Source organism: Saccoglossus kowalevskii, chromosome 4 (assembly GCF_978046115.1).
Source record: "Saccoglossus kowalevskii chromosome 4, keSacKowa6.1, whole genome shotgun sequence".
NCBI classification, from domain to species: Eukaryota; Metazoa; Hemichordata; class Enteropneusta; family Harrimaniidae; genus Saccoglossus; species Saccoglossus kowalevskii.
The window spans coordinates 22,057,014-22,078,842 of NC_140644.1; the positions used below are offsets into that span (position 1 = coordinate 22,057,014).

Sequence of the window (21,829 nt, forward strand, 5' to 3'; positions counted from 1 at the left end):
GGCTACATAAACCTTTGACCTCACTAAAACGAAGAAAACGAATAGTAGATCTATAGAGGGCGGACTTTTAAAATATTTGAAAAATAAAGGATAATGATATTTTAGCCATTAAAATTCGTAATGTTTCAAGATAAACATTGTTATTTTAACCAGTAACTGGAACCACTGTCCCGATTGTCACTTTCAAACGCAAGGCATAATATTACTATTTTAATCCTTAGCTACATCCGGGTACTGCGTCATCTTTCAAAAAATCGCCGCCATTTTGTTTCCACCGGGTTTCCATGTGATTTGATTAGTAGTTTTTGTCTGTTGATTTTTTTAGCCGGATTTTTTTACTCTTTCTCTCGATAATCACTTTAACCAATTGCATTTAGAACAAGTTCCCACAGTCGGTTATGGCAGTGAAAAGCGAACCCGATGTTGCCGATTTGTTGGCCAAGGCAAAACTTGAACAAGTAAACGAAGTGTCATTCGCCGGAAAGGGCCTGAAACTTGACACAGCCGAAGATGGTACGTAGCATGTTGAACTCAAAGTTTGACCAATGTGTAATATATATATTCCCTATGGACCCATTACAATGGTGATCGCAAATATATATATATATATATATATATATATATATATATATATATATATATATATATATATATCATATTTATGATCTTATGATTTACAAATATGAACAAAAACTAAAACAGGTGTCTGGACCGGAAATACATACACAAAGCAGAAATGTATATTCCACTGTCAATGCATGGACGTACTAGAGATGGACGCTGCACGGTGATTCACACCTGATAAGACGCATTCTATTGTACTCATCTTAAATTCATGAATAGGCAGACGTACTTTCATCTTGACTGAGTTGCCGCCCGATCTTAGTTTTGATTTTTCACAAGATTCGAATTTTAAATTTTATATTATATTGGGTAAAAAAAAAAATACAGACCATGTCCATGAGCTGGTGCAATGTTACGTTGTAAATCAAAGGTTTAACGCAAATCCGTATGTTCTAGGCAAGTTTACGAGCATGTTTGTACCGATCTTCAGCATTTGTTAACAATTTTAATTTAATATTGCCAGTAAACCCGGTGTGAGCGGATGACGATTTTTTTATCCGATGTTCAATTCGAGTCAAATTTCCAGATGGCACAAAGCTCAAAATGTTCGGAAAAGTTCGGCCGCCGTAATTTGATGTTAAAAATGGACTTCTTTAACATTAGCTTTCATGTTCATGATGGGCTCTCGCGAGAAACAATACTGCTGTTCGTCCTCTTCAGGGACGGTTGAGTCGACAGTTTCAATGTCTTCAATATCAAAATCATTATCATCTAGTTCTAAAATGTCGGGATCTACAAAATCCGAACCAAAACCAAACTTTCTCTGGTGCCTGTTCGTTGCCATTTTGTTTTCTCTTGACGATCGTAAACAGATCGTCGGGGGCGTTCGGGACAAAACGAAGATGAACTGAGCTATAATCGGGCGTGTTCGTGATCGTTTCCTGTGGACAGGAAATTATGCAGACATGATCTGGATCAACAGTAATCTGGTGGCGGCAACGCACATACATCAAAGCGAGTAAACACCGTGCACCGTCCATCTCTAGTACGTCCATGGTCAATGGCAGTTTATTCTACGCTTTTTTATTTTCTGCAAGTAAACACGTTGGTTTGTTTGATATAAGAACATGTAGCCATTGTTCTAGACTGGTTATAAATTATTCATATTGAAATGAATTTTGATGTATATTCAAAAATCTTCAGTGGTCTTGTGTTAAGGCCCAATGCACATGTCATTGCATCCTCGTCATTATTTAAACAAATTACAAGTGGAAAAAAAAGCATGTAATAATTGTAATGCTACACTGACATGTATTTGTACAATATATGTTTTTTTATGCATATATGTATGTCAACTTGTGTTCCACTCACCAGCTGCCGAAATTGTCAAAACCATAAATGAATCCAAAGATGTGCAATCATTACGGTTAGGAGGTAACACGGTTGGTGTAGAAGCCGCCAAAGCTATTGCTAAAGCTCTAGAAAATAAAGCAGAATTTGAGGTAAGTACTAGCATGCATGATTGAACAATATTGTGAAGTTGCTCCTGTTCTTCTTCCAGAAAGCTTTGTTCATTGAAACTTCTGATGCACCATGGGAGTACTGCCATGTTGTAGGGCTTCATTACTAAAGTAGTGATATCTTGTGATGCATCATGGGAGTACTGCCATGTTGTAGGGTTTCATTACTAAAGTAGTGATATCTTGTGATGCATCATGGGAGTACTGCCGTGTTATAGGGCTTAAATACTAAAGTAGTGATATCTTGTGATGCATCATGGGAGTACCACCATGTTGTAGGGTTTCATTACTAATGTAGTGATATCTTGTGATGCACCATGGGAGTACTGCCATGTTGTAGGGTTTCATTACTAAAGTATTGATAGCTTGTGATGCATCATGGGAGTACTGCCATGTTGTAGGGTTTCATTACTAAAGTAGTGATAGCTTGTGATGCATCATGGGAGTACTGCCAGGTTGTAGGGTTTCATTATTAATGTAGTGATAGCTTGAGATGCACCATGGGAGTACTGCCATGTTGTAGGGTTTCATTACTAATGTAGTGATAGCTTGTGATGCATCATGGGAGTACTGCCATGTTGTAGGGTTTCATTACTAAAGTAGTGATAGCTTGAGATGCATCATGGGAGTACTGCCATGTTGTAGGGTTTCATTACTAATGTAGTGATATCTTGAGATGCATCATGGGTTTACTGCCATGTTGTAGGGTTTCATTACTAAAGTAGTGATATCTTGTGATGCATCATGGGAGTACCGCCATGTTGTAGGGTTTCATTACTAAAGTAGTGATATCTTGTGATGCATCATGGGAGTACCACCATGTTGTAGGGTTTCATTACTAATGTAGTGATAGCTTGTGATGCATCATGGGAGTACTGCCATGTTGTAGGGCTTCATTACTAATATAGTGATAGCTTGTGATGCATCATGGGAGTACTGCCATGTTGTATGGTTTCATTACTAAAGTACTGATATCTTATGATGCACCATGGGAGTACTGCCATGTTGTAGGGTTTCATTACTAAAGTAGTGATAGCTTGAGATGCATCATGGGAGTACTGCCATGTTGTAGGGCTTCAGTACTAATGTAGTGTTAGCTTGTTATGCATCATGGGAGTACTGCCATGTTGTAGGGTTTCATTACTAAAGTAGTGATAGCTTGTGATGCATCATGGGAGTACTGCCATGTTGTAGGGTTTCATTAAAGTAGTGATATCTTGAGATGCATCATGGGAGTACTGCCATGTTGTAGGGTTTCATTACTAATGTAGTGATATCTTGTGATGCATCATGGGAGTACTACCATGTTGTAGGGTTTCATTACTAAAGTAGTGATATCTTGTGATGCATCATGGGAGTACTGCCATGTTGTAGGGCTTAAATACTAAAGTAGTGATATCTTGTGATGCATCATGGGAGTACTGCCTTGTCGTAGGGCTTCATTACTAAGTATTTATATCTTGAGATGCACCATGGGAGTACTGCCTTGTCGTAGGGCTTCATTACTAAAGTAGTGATATCTTGTGATGCATCATGGGAGTACTGCCTTGTTGTAGGGCTTCATTACTAAAGTATTGATATATTTTGATGCACCATGGGAGTACTACCATGTTGTAGGGTTTCATTACTAATGTAGTGATATCTTGTGATGCACCATGGGAGTACTGCCATGTTGTAGGGCTTAAATACTAAAGTAGTGATATCTTGTGATGCATCATGGGAGTACTGCCTTGTCGTAGGGCTTCATTACTAAGTATTGATATCTTGAGATGCACCATGGGAGTACTGCCTTGTCGTAGGGCTTCATTACTAAAGTAGTGATATCTTGTGATGCACCATGGGAGTACTGCCTTGTCGTAGGGCTTCATTACTAAAGTAGTGATATCTTGTGATGCATCATGGGTGTACTGCCATGTTGTAGGGTTTCATTATTAATGTAAAGATAGCTTGAGATGCATCATGGGAGTACTGCCATGTTGTAGGGTTTCATTACCAAAGTAGTGATATCTTGAGATGCATCATGGGAGTACCGCCATGTTGTAGGGTTTCATTACTAATGTAATGATAGCTTGTGATGCATCATGGGATTACTGCCATGTTGATGCATTATGGGAATCGATGTTATCCTCAGAAAATATAATTGAGTATCGACTAATTTACATAACAATATAGTTTGTTAATTATCTCTATTGGTTCATTGTTATGCTTGATTGTCTCTATTGTTTATCTCAAATTTATCAGTTGGGAACCCCTGTTCTATAATGCCCGGGGGGAACCCTGTTTTAATTGGCAGTTCTTTTGATAATATCAGGTGTAGCCATAAACTTAAAAAAATTAATTTTGTAGAGTTTTCATTGTTTTAAATATTATAAACTGTTGGCAGCTAGAAATGTTGGTTATTTGATATGGATGTCATTTCGCCAAATTATTACAACACTGGATGGGACTCACCTGTCTTGGTGCAGAACGTTGCAGTTTTCTCTTACTCACACAATTTGTAAAATTTGCGTCTAGTGAATTTAAATCAATTTACAGTAATGTGATTCCTGGTCTTAAATTATTTTATTCAGAGAGCAAGATGGAGTGACATGTTTACTGGACGACTGAGATCAGAGATTCCTGTAGCACTGGTATGTATGTATTATTTGGTAGATGAGATTAATGTAATTGGTTTGGCTCAGTTTGCATAACTCAATAGATGGCTATCTGTTTGTCTCGCATAATGTGTGAAAGGTGCGAATTGAGCATCCTGCTGCAAAAATCAAATGATTTGGTTTTTTTTTTTTTTTTTTTATTTTAAAGTTCAATGTTGAAATGCCGATGTTTCAGAGAATTGCCTATCAAATTTATATAGCACAATATTTAACATGGAAATACTCAAAAAAATCCATTTAACATTTGTTGAATTTTGTGCACTGTGCTGATGCTATCTCCTTTGTTTTTTTCTTGTTTTTTTATTTCACACATAACATGGAAATTCGGTCATTAGAAAATGGACTATTGATAGTCATGTTGTGCATGTCAACTACCAAACAACTGGATTCATTCAGTCAAGTTCATAAATTTTCAATGGCCAATTAAAATGCATCTTTTAGTGTGTTTTCATGTAAGAAGTGCTATGATAGGCTGAATAATTTTAATAGTTAGTTGTGATGTCATCTTACAACACCTCCAGGTCTGTGTTTTTTTGTTAGATCAAACTTAACAGAAAAGTGAGACAAAAATACAAACAATTTTATTGCATATAATAATATTTTGTGTTAAATTTCTTTTCTTTCAGGAAAGCCTAGGAGCTGCCATTATCACAGCTGAAGCCCATTTAGTGGAACTTGATTTAAGTGATAATGCATTTGGTGCAGACGGAGTGCGAGCATGTACAGAGCTGCTGCAAAGCGAAGCATGTTATTCCATAAGAGAACTTAGATTTAATAATAATGGACTCGGTATAGGTGGGGGAAAAGTAAGTTTATTATGATGATGGAATTTTGGTTTATTACAGCAGAAAAACAACACTTGTGATTGATAAAACAGAATGTTCATATCCTAACTCTTTCGAGATATTCTGCATTGATGATCCTAGCTTTGCAATATACATGACCAGCCCATTACACTTCAAGTTTCTTTGTTCTATTAAAGCGAGAGGGTCGTCACCCGCACACATGCTGCAATTGAGTCCAAAGCTATGATAACAACACGCGCTAAAAACGCAAAGGTTCATGGGTAGACACTTGTTTGTAAACAATGACACGCTATGGCCATCTGACACATCCGCAGGTGACATCTCCTCTGCTTTAATTAATTAAAATACCTTTAAGGAGGTTCAAACCGAATTCAAGATAATGTCATGTTTGTCATACTTTCATTTATGGGTACATGTCATCAGAATACCAAAAGGGAAAAATAAAACAGTAGTCCATTGTTATGCAATAACTTTTCTTCCAGAATGCATTGCATATATATGCAATAACATGCTCAGTAGTGTAAAATTTGATTTCAGCTCAAAATGCCATAATGTCTACAGCAAGATGCTTTATCCTTTTCACCATCATCTCTTTTCATCAACAATTCACAAAATAATGTTTATAGTCTGCACTTTCCTTCAGAAGATTGGGACAAAAATAGCCAAAGTTTTTGAGTAAAAACTGAATATTGACTCAAATTTTGTCTGTTGGCTCCAAAATTAGGGTTCATTTCCTGAAATATTGAAGAATACAAGAAAAATTTGCATACAAATTTGGGCGAGAAAGTCTGGTGATCTAAAGGTTAAAATACCTTCTCAGATTTATCACCTGAAAAACTTTCAGTGAGATAATTCACAAGAATTCAATTTATTTTATATTGCTCTTAAGAATTCTGTTGTTGACTGACCACTGGCAGTTTGGTGTTGGGTACTCTGACCTGTTTGCCATTGCATTCTCATCACCAACCAAATTATTAAGAAAGCAAAACCTGTCCAAGATGTACTGAAAACTAATGTGTGTATTTATTTTCTAATTCACAGATTTTATCAGCAGCATTAATTGAATGTCATAAAAAAAGTTCAGCTGCAGGGAAACCATTATCACTGCAGCTTTTTATCGCTGGAAGGAATCGATTAGAAAATGATGGTGCCACTGCCTTGGCATTAGCATTCAAGGTAACAATATTGGTGCTATACTATCACAATGAGATAATTGCATTCAGTCAAATTCGATAAAATGTCATGTAGCTATTTCAATGTATTTTACAGTATTCTGGAATTCAAAATGTGTGAAATTGTTGCCAAATTTTATTTTTGATTAGTTGCATTCAGCCTGGTTTTGAACTACTACAGATGTTTTGAAATTATTAGTTTCATACAATTTTGTTATCCATATAATCCCAAAATTATTTTTTTCAGACTATAGGAACACTCGAACACGTAGCAATGCCACAGAATGGTATAAATCACCAGGGAATATCAGCACTGGCAGATTCGTTTGCAAAGAACGACAAACTGAAGGCGAGTATAATGTTTTATCAGCAATGTGCTTGGTTGTCAGCAACTGCTCTGGTTGAGATACAACAACTATCATATAACCCATGTATTACAGTAGAAGATTTTATTTTCACATGTAATTTATTTATGCCGAAGTGAGTATTAAAATCAGCAGAAATAAATACTGTAAGGCTAGTAATTATTTACTGTGCTTTTTTCGTTGATAAACAAAATCTGTTTAAAATAAATAAAATCCATGGGAACATGAAAAAAAAACTTGTCAGCTGCCAAATTTGTGAACATGAACTCATCAGAATAGTGATGTTAAAATCCAGTGAAAATAAATGGTTTTACAGTATGAAGTGTTGTATACTCTTGGTTTACAATTCAATTTAGGACTTGCAGAAAATAAAATTAATTTAACATCAATAGATTTAGGTAAGATAAAAAAAATAACCTACTGTGTGATGCTGATTGGTAATGTTCATTAGTTAAATAATTTTTTTTATTTGTTTTTACAGATAATAAATTTGAATGATAATACATTTACAGGAACAGGAGCTAAATCAATGGCCTCTGTAAGTTGAATGTCAAGATGGTTGTCAATTTCATAACTTTATTTGACTTAATAGTTTATCATGTAATGTTATCCCTATATACGCATATCAAATATTACTATTATTCAGTTTTCATGGATTTTGCTTTTGAAAGATTTATGATGCTCTGATACATCGTCCCACTTTGCATAACTCATTGTCTGTTTGTATTCAGTCTTGAAATATCAGTCAATTTTCCAGTCACAAATAAACAATGATAGATGCTGTTTACTACTTCTGAGAGACTAACCTTCAGAAGAATTACCTATCCCATTATTAGTGACTTTGTTCATGTGCACTAATATCATTGGTTGTACTATAGTACAATATATTAACATAGATTAATGCATAATTTGTGGAAATTTCTTAATACAAGGGATAAGACCACAATTGGTATGGTTTACTCGTTAATGAGATTTGATTGTGTTCTTTCAGGCGTTTGCTAACCTACCTGAATTAGAAGTCATAAACTTTGGTGATTGTTTAGTTAGATCTGCTGGAGCACAGGCAATAGCAAATGCCTTAGAGCATGGAGTTCCTAAACTCAAGGTGAGTATTAGTTTTACTATTTTTCTTTGCCCCAAATTTTTTCCAGATGACCAATCTTATTGAACTCAACCTATACTTAGTAATATAAATATGTTTTTTACACCTGTTTGTTTGTGCTATTGTATCCCCTCATGAAATCAATCATCTGTATAAATAAATTAGAAATTGTATCTCAAATGCAGACTCTATAGAGATTTGGTGTTTATAGCGCCCTCTAGCATAGTTTCCAAAAAACAATAACTTTTGTTTTCAAGATGAGTTGCAGCTGCTGTTCTATTTCTTGTACGTGGTTATTGTTTGATTTCATATGAGTGTACCATAGCTATTTTACATGATCAGTGTCCATTTAGTTGCATTTTTATGTGCTGTATCCTTATTTATAGAATGGCATATGATTTCAGAAAATATGTATTAGTGGTTTTACAATGACTAATTAATATTTTTCAACAGGAATTGAATTTATCGTTTGGTGAGATCAAAAAAGATGCAGCCCTGGCAGTAGCTAAAAGTGTGCAGAGTAAAAAGAATTTAGAAAAACTTGACTTAAATGGTAAGAGTTTGTTATCATACATTGTTTTTCATAAGGATTTTTCAGCAAGGTCTCAAAAAACAAATTCAGAATAATGAAAATATACTTAAATACAAATGTGCCTCTTTGGACAAAAATAAGTCTTATTTGCTCAGTTATCACCATATATGACAGCAGAGCTGTTTATGTAGGCGATTGTTCTTTCGTTCATCCTTCAATAATTACATTTCCATCTTCTTCTTGAAAACTTCAAGCTCAACTGTTTTGATACTTGGTATACAGGTACTTTGAGTTAACCTCTGTCCGATTTGTTCATTTCATGTTGATATCTTCAATTTTCTATTTTTGGTGAACATTTTTGGTAAAAAATGCTATTTTCTTGAAAACTACTGGATTCTGCTGGAAATTCGCCCAGGGCTGTCAAACGGCAGTTGGGGTTTTTAAACAATAAACTGCAGGAAGTGATACACCAATGCGTGGGGAAACTCTGCTGGAGAGCTGCTATTTGTTATTTTTAACCGATGTATGCTTTTTATGATCAGATCAGGGAGAATGCCTTGTTCATGTGGGCGGGCAATTGTTATAATCTTCTTGACGCACTCGTACATTTACATTCTAAGGACTCAAGCAAACACCCCAGCTAACACCTATTGATGGTTGCTGTTCAGTGACTTGTTCCCAATGACTCCGCCATTTGTGGCTATCCCACCACACTCAAATGCTCGCTTGGTACCGGTATTTACAGCAGTTTTCATTTCTTCAACGGCGGCACTTACAACAGCAAAGACTGTTTCCCAAGATGGTCGCAAACCAACCCCCCGGCACTGTCATCTCATCGCCGCCTTAAATGGTCTGTTGCAAATTACATCTACTGGCTGCAGGTAGCTTGTTGTTTTGGGTGGGATATATTTGACCGATGTGTTGTACCTTTCCAACAAGGACAGGAGATCGCCCCCTTTATGTGGCGTTGCCCCGGCTCGTGCACGGAAAAATTTATTTACCCACGTGTCTATGAGTTAACAGGTGTTGCTTTCTTTATTTGCAAGCATTACGAAAATGTTACTTGGAACAGTGACTTTGGGAATGTTTTTCAGGCCTTTCAGAATGACGGCCGTCTTCAAATATTGTCCACTCATGGACGTGCTTTTGTGGCACCACAGTTTGCTGCCTCAATGGTTTTGTTGCCGATAAAGTCGATAGTGGTATCTGCAACCATGTTGATGTACACGGGTGTTTCGTCTATGCCATATGTCATCTCTTGGAGAACAGACAGATGTTCCTGTGCGATCAATCGCTTTTGAATGAATTTTCAAACTAGGGATTATGCGTAGTTAATTTCTAGCTGTGCAGAAAAGATGTACAATAATAATGTTATTACGAAAATACCACAAAATATGTACTAAGGCAGTAAATGGTGTCATCACAAAAAAAAAAAAAAAACTTCCATATTTCTACAATGCTTCTTGTCACCGTGATTACGGTAACAAATTCTCTTTCGCGTTTTGACCACTCCCTCAGTCTTTTTCTATCAATATATGTACGTCAAGATGCCACAGTCTCTCCAAACAGCAACAACTTGAAGTTTGTCTTCAATGGTGTTCAATTTTTACTTCTGAGTCGGCATGTCACGGTCACGGTTTTGAACATAGACTAAAAGTGACTCTGCCTTGTATGAGCTGTGTAATTTATGGCAAATTTTTGTAAAGGGTGCGAGCCATATTTAGCAAATTTTAGCTAAATTTAGCTTTGGGTTGGAGTCACAGTGATTGCCAGACATTGGCAAAGAAAATGCCGCAGATTACACGTGTGAAAATCTCTTTGTATCATTGCGAACACAATAATTATGACATGCCACTCGTTTTTGGTAAAGTCATATATTATTTTTTCTTCCTTTGAATTTTGTAACAAGATATGCTAGCCATATACAAAACACTCAACTTTATTGGAAATCAGCGATTTACAACTGTCTACAAATTAATATACAAGGTTTTCATTTGTCCCACGGAAAAGCCTGTATTTGTTGTTAGTCTTTCTACCTCTGTCCCAAAATCAATTCATGGTTCAATTAAACTATGCCAGAATAAAAATAAAATATCACAGTCTCATTCGTCCATTGTGCTTTCGAAAATGATTTGTATATAGCATTCAATATTTAGCCTTTATTTCCTAGTAATACAAAACGGGTTCACTCACTTAAATTCAATGTACCTGCAATTTCTTAATCACGTCCAAATGAAATCGTAAAGTCGAATGATGTCCCGCATTTAATAACGTCATAGGTGGCCCGTTACTTTGAATTATCCGGGACTTTGAAATCTAGTGGTTCACAAAATCATTCTCCGTGCCCGTAATTTTAAAAATAATAACCTACAAATTAAACCAAGCATGGTCCCTCAGCTGCATTAAAAATCACAAACATAACTGCCCACTGCCATGACAGACTTCTATTTCATTAAATGCACTATTCACCTCTACAGTTACTTCTCTGTTTCCAAAAAAAATCAAAAATTTCGAAGTCAAGTTAAATAAAAATGTGTTCCTGTCACTCGTACTCACTGTCACTGCAACCGTCTTGATCACTTGTCATCCTTTTATTCACTATACAATGATGGTGTGGAATGCAGACCATTAAATCTAACAATAGCGTGCGCATTCAAATATTTATTAGTATAGTGGTGTGCGCTTACGGATGTGGAAAATACAAACAGACTTTCTTGTCAGTTCACGGCCAGTTAAAGCAAAACAAAGACGAATCAAAGTCTCGCCATAGCCATAATAAAAAATATGTGGAGTTGTTTTGTGCCTGTCGATACTAGTATTTTAGAACACTGGATTTGCATTGGTCAAATTGCATATAAAGAGTCGTCAACTGAAAAAAATATTACATTCTGTCGTCAGTGATTGATCACTCATTACATCATGGGAAAGAAGAAAGTTGTTATTCGCAATGTACTTGCTGTTGGAATGCCACATTACAGTAGCTCACTACCATTGGGTACTTCACATCTCCTTTGCCGAGATCGCCAGAATCTTCACGATAAAGACGCAGTCGCCGTGACTTTTCGTGGAAAGAAAGTGGCAAGTTTAAAACGTGATGCAGCAAGATTATTGGTGAAAATAATGAACTTGAATTTATCTGCTGATGGTTGTTACTATCTTAAACCAAAGACAAACGCGTTCTCACACTCACCGAGGGTCGGTGTTATGCACTTTTGCAACATTTGGTTTCTTGCCATTGATCAGGTGATTCCAAGAATTCAAGATATCCTACGCAATTGTCGCTTTGATGTCAATATTGCACAACATGTTTCATGACATGTTCAAACCAAACGACCCTTTTCAGGACCGCCACATCTGCTAAGAATATACCAATTACCATGTTTTATTTTCAGATTTTGTTTTTGTTTTTTTTACTGAGAAAGATGACACTGGGTGATATTATAGTGAAATTTTAGGCGGTCTACTTTTTAATTCAGGTGTCTGGGGAAACCTGCTGTGCATAGAACAGTAACTGTAGCAACTAGTAAAAATGTATCAATTTTTAGTTTAGCTTCTGCAATAGTTTCTCTTGTCTTGGGTGGTCCAACTGCCGGCGTGGAAAGTCAGCATTGGTTAATTTTTGAATGAAAATAGAAGTCCCAAAAAAATATTTGATGATCATTTTTTGGAAATTTTACCCCCAAATAAGTGCCCACCAGCCGTGAAACCGCCCAGGGAGATTTTTTGGATGGGCGAATTTACGGCAGAATCCGGTACTAGCTCAATTGCTTTGATACTTAGTACATGTATATAAGTAAATGTACCTAGGGTAGACTTTTGACAGATTTGTTCATTTCGTGATAATATCTTCAATGCTCAGTATTTTTAGCAAATATATCTGTCATTTTGTTATCAAAAATGTTATCGTTGACTTCTATATATGTGTACCTCACCTGTAGATGGACCTCTATTTGCTCTCTTTGCCCACATTATGTATGTAATCATGCATTAAAAACAGAACAAACATAGGTTATTGCTTCAAAGCAGCTCCTGGGACTCGACAAACCTTGCCCCATCACAGTAGTTTTAGTTATAATATCTATAGAAACGAGGGCAGCTTTGTTAGCTTGCTAATCCTGTGAAATAAATTAAAGGCATTACTGTGTCTTGCTTTTCAGAGTGGTTCGTCCTCTATTCTATACTATTCACCTGTCGTCATGGCAGACAATATAAACATTGCGTCATAATCTACTATATCTCAAAATCCAGTTGGTGACCACTTATTTTTTTCTGCTGTGATATTGAGTATTGGTAATATGATATATGAGTGATTCAATTGTATGATCTAGTTAAATCCATCAAACATATTCCATCAGTAAGGCATTCCTGGAATACGCAAGACTATTGGATGTAGTTTGCAACACAATAATTTAGTCATTCCATAAGAACTCTATTTAGAGTTCATGCCGAAAAAATTTCCTAAATATTCTTGTTTTGCCAAATTAAAACATTTACAGTACACATTATTTTTGTTTTCTAATGTAGGTAATGGCCTTGGAGAAGAAGGGATAGATTCAATTAATGAGATTTTCGAATCTGTTGGCATAACAGACAAGCTTGGTTCTTTTAGGTAAGTAAAGCTTGTATGAATTGTAATATTATCAATACTGCCCTCTTTGATAGATTGAATCTTGACTTGCTGCCAACTACTATTCTAGTTGTAAAATAGTTTCCTTAGTTACTGCTAATAATGGTGAACTATCTCTAGTGTCATAAAAAACATCTTTGACTCTCCCTGCACATGGGGGGAAAGTAGTGTGTTTCCTGTCAAGCAACTTTTCAAATGTGACAAACATGGTCACGCTTAACAGAAAAATTTGACCTACAAAACTCAAAACTTGATGGCAATAAAAAATCACCCTGTGGCATTATAAGAAATTCACAAATGGAAAAAAATTCACTCTTTTATGTCATTACTATAGTGATGATGAAGGCGACAGTGAAGATGAAGATGGTAATGATGAGGCAGAGGAGGAGGAAGAAGAAGTATCAGAAGTGAAAGAGGAGGTAGAAGGTGACGTTTCAGAAGATCCTGCGTTACAAATTCAAGGTACGGCGATTACACCAAGAAGTCAAGATGACAAGGTAATTACCATAGTTTTAATAAATTTCAATTTTAAAGATGCAATATGGAGAAGAACATTTCATTTGTAGTATTATTGTTTGATACTGTGAAACATTGGACTATGATTTATCATGAACTGAAAACAGTTTTCTTATAGCACATAACATAATAAATTTCTCTGATACACATATGCACTGGCTCTTTTGGTATGTTCAATACTGTAAAATACTTTATTTTCACTGGAATTAATTTTCGCTGAAAAGACTTTTTAGGTGTGTTGTATGGAATTTATTTTCACTGATTTTTTAGTGAGTTGAATGTAAAAGATAGGAAAAAAGGTATATTCGCTGGATTATATTTTCACTGAATCATTCCTTCAGCGAAAATAGCGAAAATTAATTCCAAGCGAAAATAAAGTATTCCACAGTATCATTCACTTCCTCTGCATATAAGGGGGTTTTGCTTTTTCTTACAAATACTATTGGGTGTTCACATTTTTTAGTTGAAATAAAAAAATGACTGTGATTTAGTCAACAGTATTAAAGTATTGAACAACAATAATAAAAAATATTTTTTTTTTGTCCGTATTGCATCTTTAATAATTATGAAGTGAATTAATTTTACACAACTGGAAATAAATTTAATTCTGTAACTGCTATCAAGTGTAGTCAACTGCGCAGTATGTTTAGTACAAGGATAAATACGATATGGAGTAAGTATGTGTAGTAACCATTGTTAAATCCACATTGCTTGATGCAACAGCATACATCAAGGATTACCATAACAAGTTACAATAATTGCTGTTAAACCATTAGAGAAATTTTGATGAAATGTTAGGAACCTTGTGATAACCAAAACAAGTGATAATCCATCTATATTCATGCCACAATTCTTGCCTGCATGCAATCTGTGATCATGTCTCAATATACTCTGTACTGTGCATACATTATACCCCACATTCAATATTACTTCATTTATACAAAGTCCTGTAGCCCAAATTGAACTTGTTCTGGTAATATACTTTTCCTACAAGCCATGTCCTCGGCAACAAAGCATCTGTTTCTTGAAAATGATGTAGATCGGTTTAAACAATATCGGTAATATCAGCACTTTGTATTCGCTTGTCATTTAGACTTTATTTTAAGTGATTTATTGACGGATTAGAACAGACGATGTGAACAAAATTTCTGTCCCTTATTTATTTCACATACATTTCAATAATAGATGGCATGACTTGGAACACTGTATTGTCAGCTGGTTTTGTATCCTAAAATGAGTTGTTTCTTGAAAAGTAGTTTTTATAAAACAAACGAGAAATTTGAACAATTGTCTTTCTTGGCAAGAAAGCACCATCTCTTTTACTGAAGAACAAAACGAGGAGTTTTGTGTTTGCCAGCTCAGCGTTAAGGATTTCTTTCATTACGGGTACTAGTTTTGACAATGTATTTGTCTGTACATAAAAATGAAAAGTAAATTCTATTGACTGAAGTTAGTCTTTCTTGGTATGACTTTTACAGAAATCAACAGAAGACCTGGCAGATGCTTTGGATAAACTAAAACTATGATACATTGTACAACCGACAGAGAGAGATATTTGCAGTTGAAGGACTCTTTTGCGTACTTTTTTTTTTTTTTTATCTATTTGCGTGCTCATATTTTGGCTATTTTACTGTTGTCAAAACACATCAAGGAGAAAATAGTTGTAAATATAAAAACATTTTAATGTCTTTTCAACATGTTGTGTTTTTAAAACGGCAGTATTAAAGTCCACAAATATTACTTTTTATCATCAACATATTTTTCTGCTTTTTAACTGTGCCTTCATATAAGATTTTAGAAGATTGTGATATAGGAAATTTTTGTGGTGCAAGTTTCTTCTTTACAATAAATTACAATGTACTTTGTAGAGCAACTTGCGACGTGAAAGTATTACAAATAATACTACGAGTTTCCCTTAAAAGTAGCGATTGCCCAATATCTTATCAAATTGAATCCAGGTTTTAAGCTTTTTCACTAAACTGTACGTCTGAAAGGAAATTGATTATAGGTAGTGACAACTACTTGTCAATGTACATAAATCTAGGTTTTAAGTTTTTCACAAATATAATTCATGCATTTTGATCCAATACATGCAAGTTTGTTTCTGATACTTGTACTCTTGCATGAAGAGTGGAATTTTCAGTCTCAGATGATCTGTATATTCACTGAGTTGTACTTTTTTATGAAATTCATGAGTACTTTATGTTTCAATTTCATAGTTTCTGGCTTAACGATTTTACTGACTTATTTTAATTTATCTTAAAACTTTTTAGCATTTTAATGGTTTATATCCTGTCCTGTAAATATGTAATTTTTGACAATTTTAATAGAAGCAGCTATTTTTGTAGATTTCCTGTTTTGTGGTGAATGCATGTACAGTTTTTCTGTGATTTATGAAACGTGTATACATTTGTTAGTCATAGTTCCATACATATACATTTGAACTTAAATTTTGAATTTAGATATACATTGTACATTTAAACTTGATGGGAGAAGTGCTTGCCATAGTTTTCAATGGAAACAATGTATAACTGGAAAACAGCAGATAGGAACCTTTCCTTTTAACATCATCAAATATAATTCAGTTGTATATTTATTTGTTGTGATGCAACATCTAAATTTTATTGTATATATTTCTACAAAAAAAAATGTTTATTTTCTAAACCCAGGTTTCTCAGTGAAGTGTTGCAATATTTATGTACAGGCAGCCAGTGAATATATACAAGTGTTATTGATAGGTTTATTAGATGTTAGACACTTGTGTTGTTTGCCGTTTAATGAAATCATGTTGTCAATAAACAAACAATTTTATCAATTTTATTCATGTGTTTTATTTATACATATTGAGACATGATCACAGATTGATTATAAAATATGCTTTCATTAGGATAGAATATAGAATATATTATTATTATACATCTGTCACCGTAACGCTATAAGTTACAGCGTGCCGTAATTTTTGCGGTATTTTATGGGGTATTTTCATACTACTATATTAGGAAATGCGAATTCCAAATATGGAATAATTACGCGCGTAAGCGTCCTATAATAATAAAAACAAACATGGCTGCCACCAGGATTTGACCGGACTCCATACAAAGAAGTTCACTGATTCTGTTCTAAACTTTTTGGATGTCGGCATTACCATGATGTATCTTTGGTAGGAAAAGATGTATAATAATGAGGTCATTACGAAGATACCTCAAAGTATGCACTCAGACAGTACAATGTCGCATCGACCTCCGCTGCGCGTCCGTCGATACTGCCGCTGTACTGTCTTCGTGCATACTTTGAGGTATCTTTGTAATAACCTTATATACTGATGATAATTTAATTAATTTTCAATTCATTCATATTTAAATATGAGCAATGACAATATAGTACATAGAGGTATGTGCATTGAGGGTGTGGATTTAACAAGCAGAGAAAAATATTTAGTTCTAGTTCCTGGGTTCCCTGTGGAGATGCAGAGATTATTTGTATCATGGAGCATTCTCCACTTAACTACAATGAATTATCATATGATCACATGTGTATAATTTAAACACCCTATCAAATACAGTACCAGTCTTCATATGTAAAATGGCAAAGTATGATGGTTTAAATATCTGTTGTAATTTTTGTGAACTCTTGAAATGTTTATCATCCTTGTGAAGCCATGTATATTTAGACATGTATATTTTTTGGAGATATTGATGAAGATTTGCTTAATCAAGGTCCATTTAGGAATAATATTAATCTTGTGGTCCCGTATGAAATATGACATGAATAAAAGTTCTCAAATAGTATAGCAAATTATAATATATCTGAACACGACTTTGGCGAGAGAAATCTGCACATGTGTACCCATATCTCTTGATGTTTCTCGCTCCATCATGTACAATTTCACACATTGTGTCATATGTATGTACACTTATTTTATTTATTTTAAAAAATTTATAGCCTTAATCTTCAATTGCTATGACAGCATATTCAAGTATAATTCCCACCGTAATCTAAAGCCCACAATGCATTACCTGTTTCAAAGTTATTTTGTTTTGGAGCGCATACTGTTAAGTTTGATGGGTGCTGTGCTAAATCATGTTCTACAATAATGGATAGTATAATTTTAGCTCGCATATATCCACTAAACTGAAAGTCAGTGAATCCTTCACAAATACCCCTGCTTCCACCCTGGAAATTGCACATTGTTTTGATAAACTAACAATGATATAATTATGACATAAGATGATCAATAATTTAATTTTTATTTTTCATAAAAAATGTATTTTTTGGAAAATAATCAAAGAAAATCTGTGACATGCACTTTTTGACGGACAATGACCAGAAACAGGAATATTTTTAATTATTCATTGTTTTAATTTCAGTTTTCTGAATCATTTTAGACCTGAATTTTTAAATTCTTCTCCTACTTTCAGAAATAGTTTTTGTTCTGTCATAAGTGCTGGAAATCCAGACTTGTAAACATAATGGGTGTAGATAAAACATTGAATTCCAAAACTAAATCTCCTTTTTTACCCACAATGCATTATAGTTACACCCATCATTAGCGAGTCCTGAGTACAGATCCTACATGGGAATTACATCACGTTTTTAATGAGTGTGATGGGAGAACCTAGGTTTAAGAATGGCAGGCCTGGCCTGTTTGCCACGGGCATATATTCCATCTCCATAGAAAGATCATCACGCTATATTAAATATTAATGCTTTGGAATGTTTGGATAAACATTTCCCCCCCCCCCCCCCAAAAATGTTCAGACTTTTTGTTTATGAAAAGATATTTCTGCATTGTATCGTAATAATATGAACCCATAGTAATGAAAGAAAATGATGTATAATCTTCAGATCCGTTCAATCCACCTTCATAATAATGACAATCTGCTAATGAACCTTTTTTTCTACTGATGCTGTTGCTTAGGCTACTGTTACTATTGGTGACTTCCTCCAGTCTCCCTCATCTGATAAGTTACTTGCATTAGGTAGCAACAGATCACAGCTGTTTGTTGATGAACTTGGGGCAAGTATATCTTTATATCATCATTTATATATGCTTTTGAACATAACAGTAATGTTTAGTTTGTACGTTGTACATATTTTTTTCTATAATACTTTTTATTAAATTTTATTCCAAACAAACACAATTTTTAATTTGCTACATTATAACATTTTCTATTCAAAGATTTTTAAATAGTTTGTATATTGTCAGTTTCATTTACTGAACTAGAAATGAATATGTCCGTATCAGAGGTGTACCATTCAGAATATGCTAAGACTTAATACTTAATTAATCATTACTTCTCATCTCATAGAAAGTGGAAAATTCAGACAGTATCGTGAAGATGTTCTTCAAAGTGTCATCAGTCATGGACTTAGAGAATGAGAATGTTACCAATGCTGTCTACCAATGTTCAGGTGATTCATCGATATACGTCTATTATCTAATTGGGGACTGAACATCTTACAGCTGTCTGTCTTAGCCAATAGGGGTACCAACATTTTATTGCTGCCCGTATGAGCCAATTTGCTATGTACGATTCTTGTCTTGTGACACATTTTTGTATAGAATATTAAGCTTGACAGGCTACTTTATAGTAAAACCATAATCAGTTTTTGATAATGATTGGGTTCGTCAAAAATAATTTGTTATTTTTTGTCTAGATGCTATTATGAGTAAAGCGTATTGCAGTGATCTTAGACCAGAAGAAATAGTAAATAGCGTATTAGTTTATTTGGGACTTCTTAAGGTAAAGTAATGTGGATTATTTACACCTTCTCTTATTGATCAATCACAGCAATAAATTAGACTATTTACAATTCAGAAAAGTTGGATAAATCTGACAAGGCAGCATGAAGAAAAGACTTTAAATTAACCTTGGATTAGTTTAAATGTGTTCAATAATTTATACGGATTGCTCTCTATTTTGAGTCCATTCCTACTTTTATGATTTTTGACAACTTTACAAATTCTACTATGTATGTTATTTGCAATTACAGAGTGAAGATAAAATCAAACCATTTCTCCAGATCAAAGGAACAATAATCACTTTGGCACATGTTGTAAAGCAAAACTATTTTCCTATTGTATGTGCTACTACACTCATCGCTTTCCTATCAAGGTAAGACATTTCTGCACATTTACCATTGACATCACACCCAGTTGTGAGAGGAAAAAATATGACTCTCAAAGCATGCACACATGAAGCAATATCAGGTGTAGTATATCTGCTATATACACCAATCAACAGATTAATAGTTCTCTAGTTGATTTATTACTGAATGTGAGCCAGTGTTGATTTCTCAATATTGTGCATCGTGGACTCTAGCAAGAAAACAACCCAAAACTCTGCTATGCTGTATATTCTTGTAATGCTGACATTTTCAATAAAATATGCTATGTATCAGTAGCTATTTTCATATTATACTGGCTCAAACTGTATTATCACCAATATTTTTATTGGAAGCTCTGAACATATGAAGTAGTATGTAAGATTTCCAAAATGCCACAAACTTTCCAGCTCACAGTTGTCTTGTAGCCAAAAAATTATCAAAGAATCCCCATAGATCAGTTTGTGATTGTGTTTTCAGCATTGCATGGCATCATACAGTCAACTAATCACACACTGGATTTTATAATCGATAATCTGAAGATGACTGTATTACAAAATCTAAATGAGAAGATTTCATAATTAAGATTGGTCTGCGTTACTTACTAGACTCGTTTTATTTCCCATATGGCCTTTAGGTTTATTGGATGATGACTCTTTTACTCTTGTTGTCACTGCGTCCAAGTGAACTTCAAATTACTTCTTGGTTTTGATAACTAACCACCTGATAAACTGTGTTGTCTGTTCTATAATCTTTGTATTTTTAATCATTTTCAGACCCAATCATCTACTAGAATCACACCGTGTCGCGACTCATCAACTCCTGCAGTCACTATATGCATTGTAGCTCGGCAAAGAATTGTTATTTATAAATTTTTATTTCATGATTATATTATCACCTTATTTAACCAAACAAGTACAACACTTCAAAACTTGGTATACAAGACACAATAATAAAGGAAACTTTCTTGTTTATCTTTACAGTAATTAGGTAGTTTTTTTTTGTATTTGTCACGCACTGATTTGTTTTCTTAAACAAAACAACATCTTAATATAATAATACAATTCTTAGCTATCTAAATAACTATATGGTTGTATTCCGGATTGATAAACAACATATTCTTCTGTGGTGTGGTCACAGTCAGGACTGGTTTTTACCACTCGTTAGAATTTTGCACAAAATTCATGCATCGATGTTGTAACTGAAAGCTTTAGTTACCAAGACAACAAAGACGACGACGATGATGATGATGATGATGATGATGATGAATGGCTTTATCAAATGTCACTCGTGTGATTGAAAATCTGTACAAGTTGCTTATATTTAAGAGAATAGCATTAGATGAAGTAGATAGATAAGGCAGTGAAATAATATAACATATTTATATGTCAAAGTTTATCATTTTCTTTTTTAAATAATTTACTGTATAACTAGTTTGTAAATTTTATTACTTTTGTTGTTAATAAACAATATTGAGAGCACTAGCTTAGATATATCTGAGCCAGAAATGTACTGCACATACTGTAATGTGTTCCATATCAAGACATAATAGTTAATCACATGGTTTTCATTTTCTTTAAATCAGATTTTTGATAAAAAAAATTACATATAACATATTACATATAAAAAAGGGGAAAAGTGTGGTTTCCTCAAGAAATACTTGAATAAAGCAAAAAGTTTATGCAAGAAATAAAAAGTAATATACTTGTGTTGTAGAGAGAAAAAAATGTCCGTTCTGTGGTTGAAATATTACATTAAAGCTAGTATTGTAGAATAAAGAATCGCTGTGTGATCCGTGGAGATCGTTCTAATTGTGTGAGCTGCTCTTATACAAAAACTTGCATTCTTTTTGAAAAGTGCAGCTTG

At 34.3% G+C, this 21,829-nt stretch overlaps 1 protein-coding gene across 1 annotated transcript; it reads left to right on the forward strand.

Annotated features, from left to right (window-relative positions):
- The first annotated feature begins 257 nt into the window (after window positions 1-257).
- Window positions 258-21,774, forward strand: LOC100373164 (ran GTPase-activating protein 1-like). The gene is made up of 16 exons (XM_085498318.1): window positions 258-513; window positions 1,939-2,066; window positions 4,655-4,714; window positions 5,365-5,544; window positions 6,586-6,720; window positions 6,964-7,065; window positions 7,563-7,619; window positions 8,073-8,186; window positions 8,637-8,736; window positions 13,240-13,324; window positions 13,677-13,839; window positions 18,777-18,875; window positions 19,168-19,270; window positions 19,517-19,602; window positions 19,853-19,974; window positions 20,740-21,774. The coding sequence occupies exons 1-16, from the start codon at window positions 399-401 to the stop codon at window positions 20,807-20,809; spliced, it is 1,719 nt and encodes a 572-aa protein (XP_085354444.1). The 5' UTR covers window positions 258-398; the 3' UTR covers window positions 20,810-21,774.
- Window positions 21,775-21,829: the final 55 nt, after the last annotated feature.

What these genes read in the sequence shown, in the direction of transcription:
- LOC100373164 (XM_085498318.1), top strand. Translation starts at nt 399, where the DNA reads ATGGCAGTGAAAAGCGAACCCGATGTTGCCGATTTGTTGGCCAAGGCA. An exon ending in ACTTGACACAGCCGAAGATG is followed by an intron (nt 514 to 1,938) that starts GTACGTAGCATG and finishes TCCACTCACCAG; the next exon opens with CTGCCGAAATTGTCAAAACC. An exon ending in ATGGAGTTCCTAAACTCAAG is followed by an intron (nt 8,187 to 8,636) that starts GTGAGTATTAGT and finishes ATTTTTCAACAG; the next exon opens with GAATTGAATTTATCGTTTGG.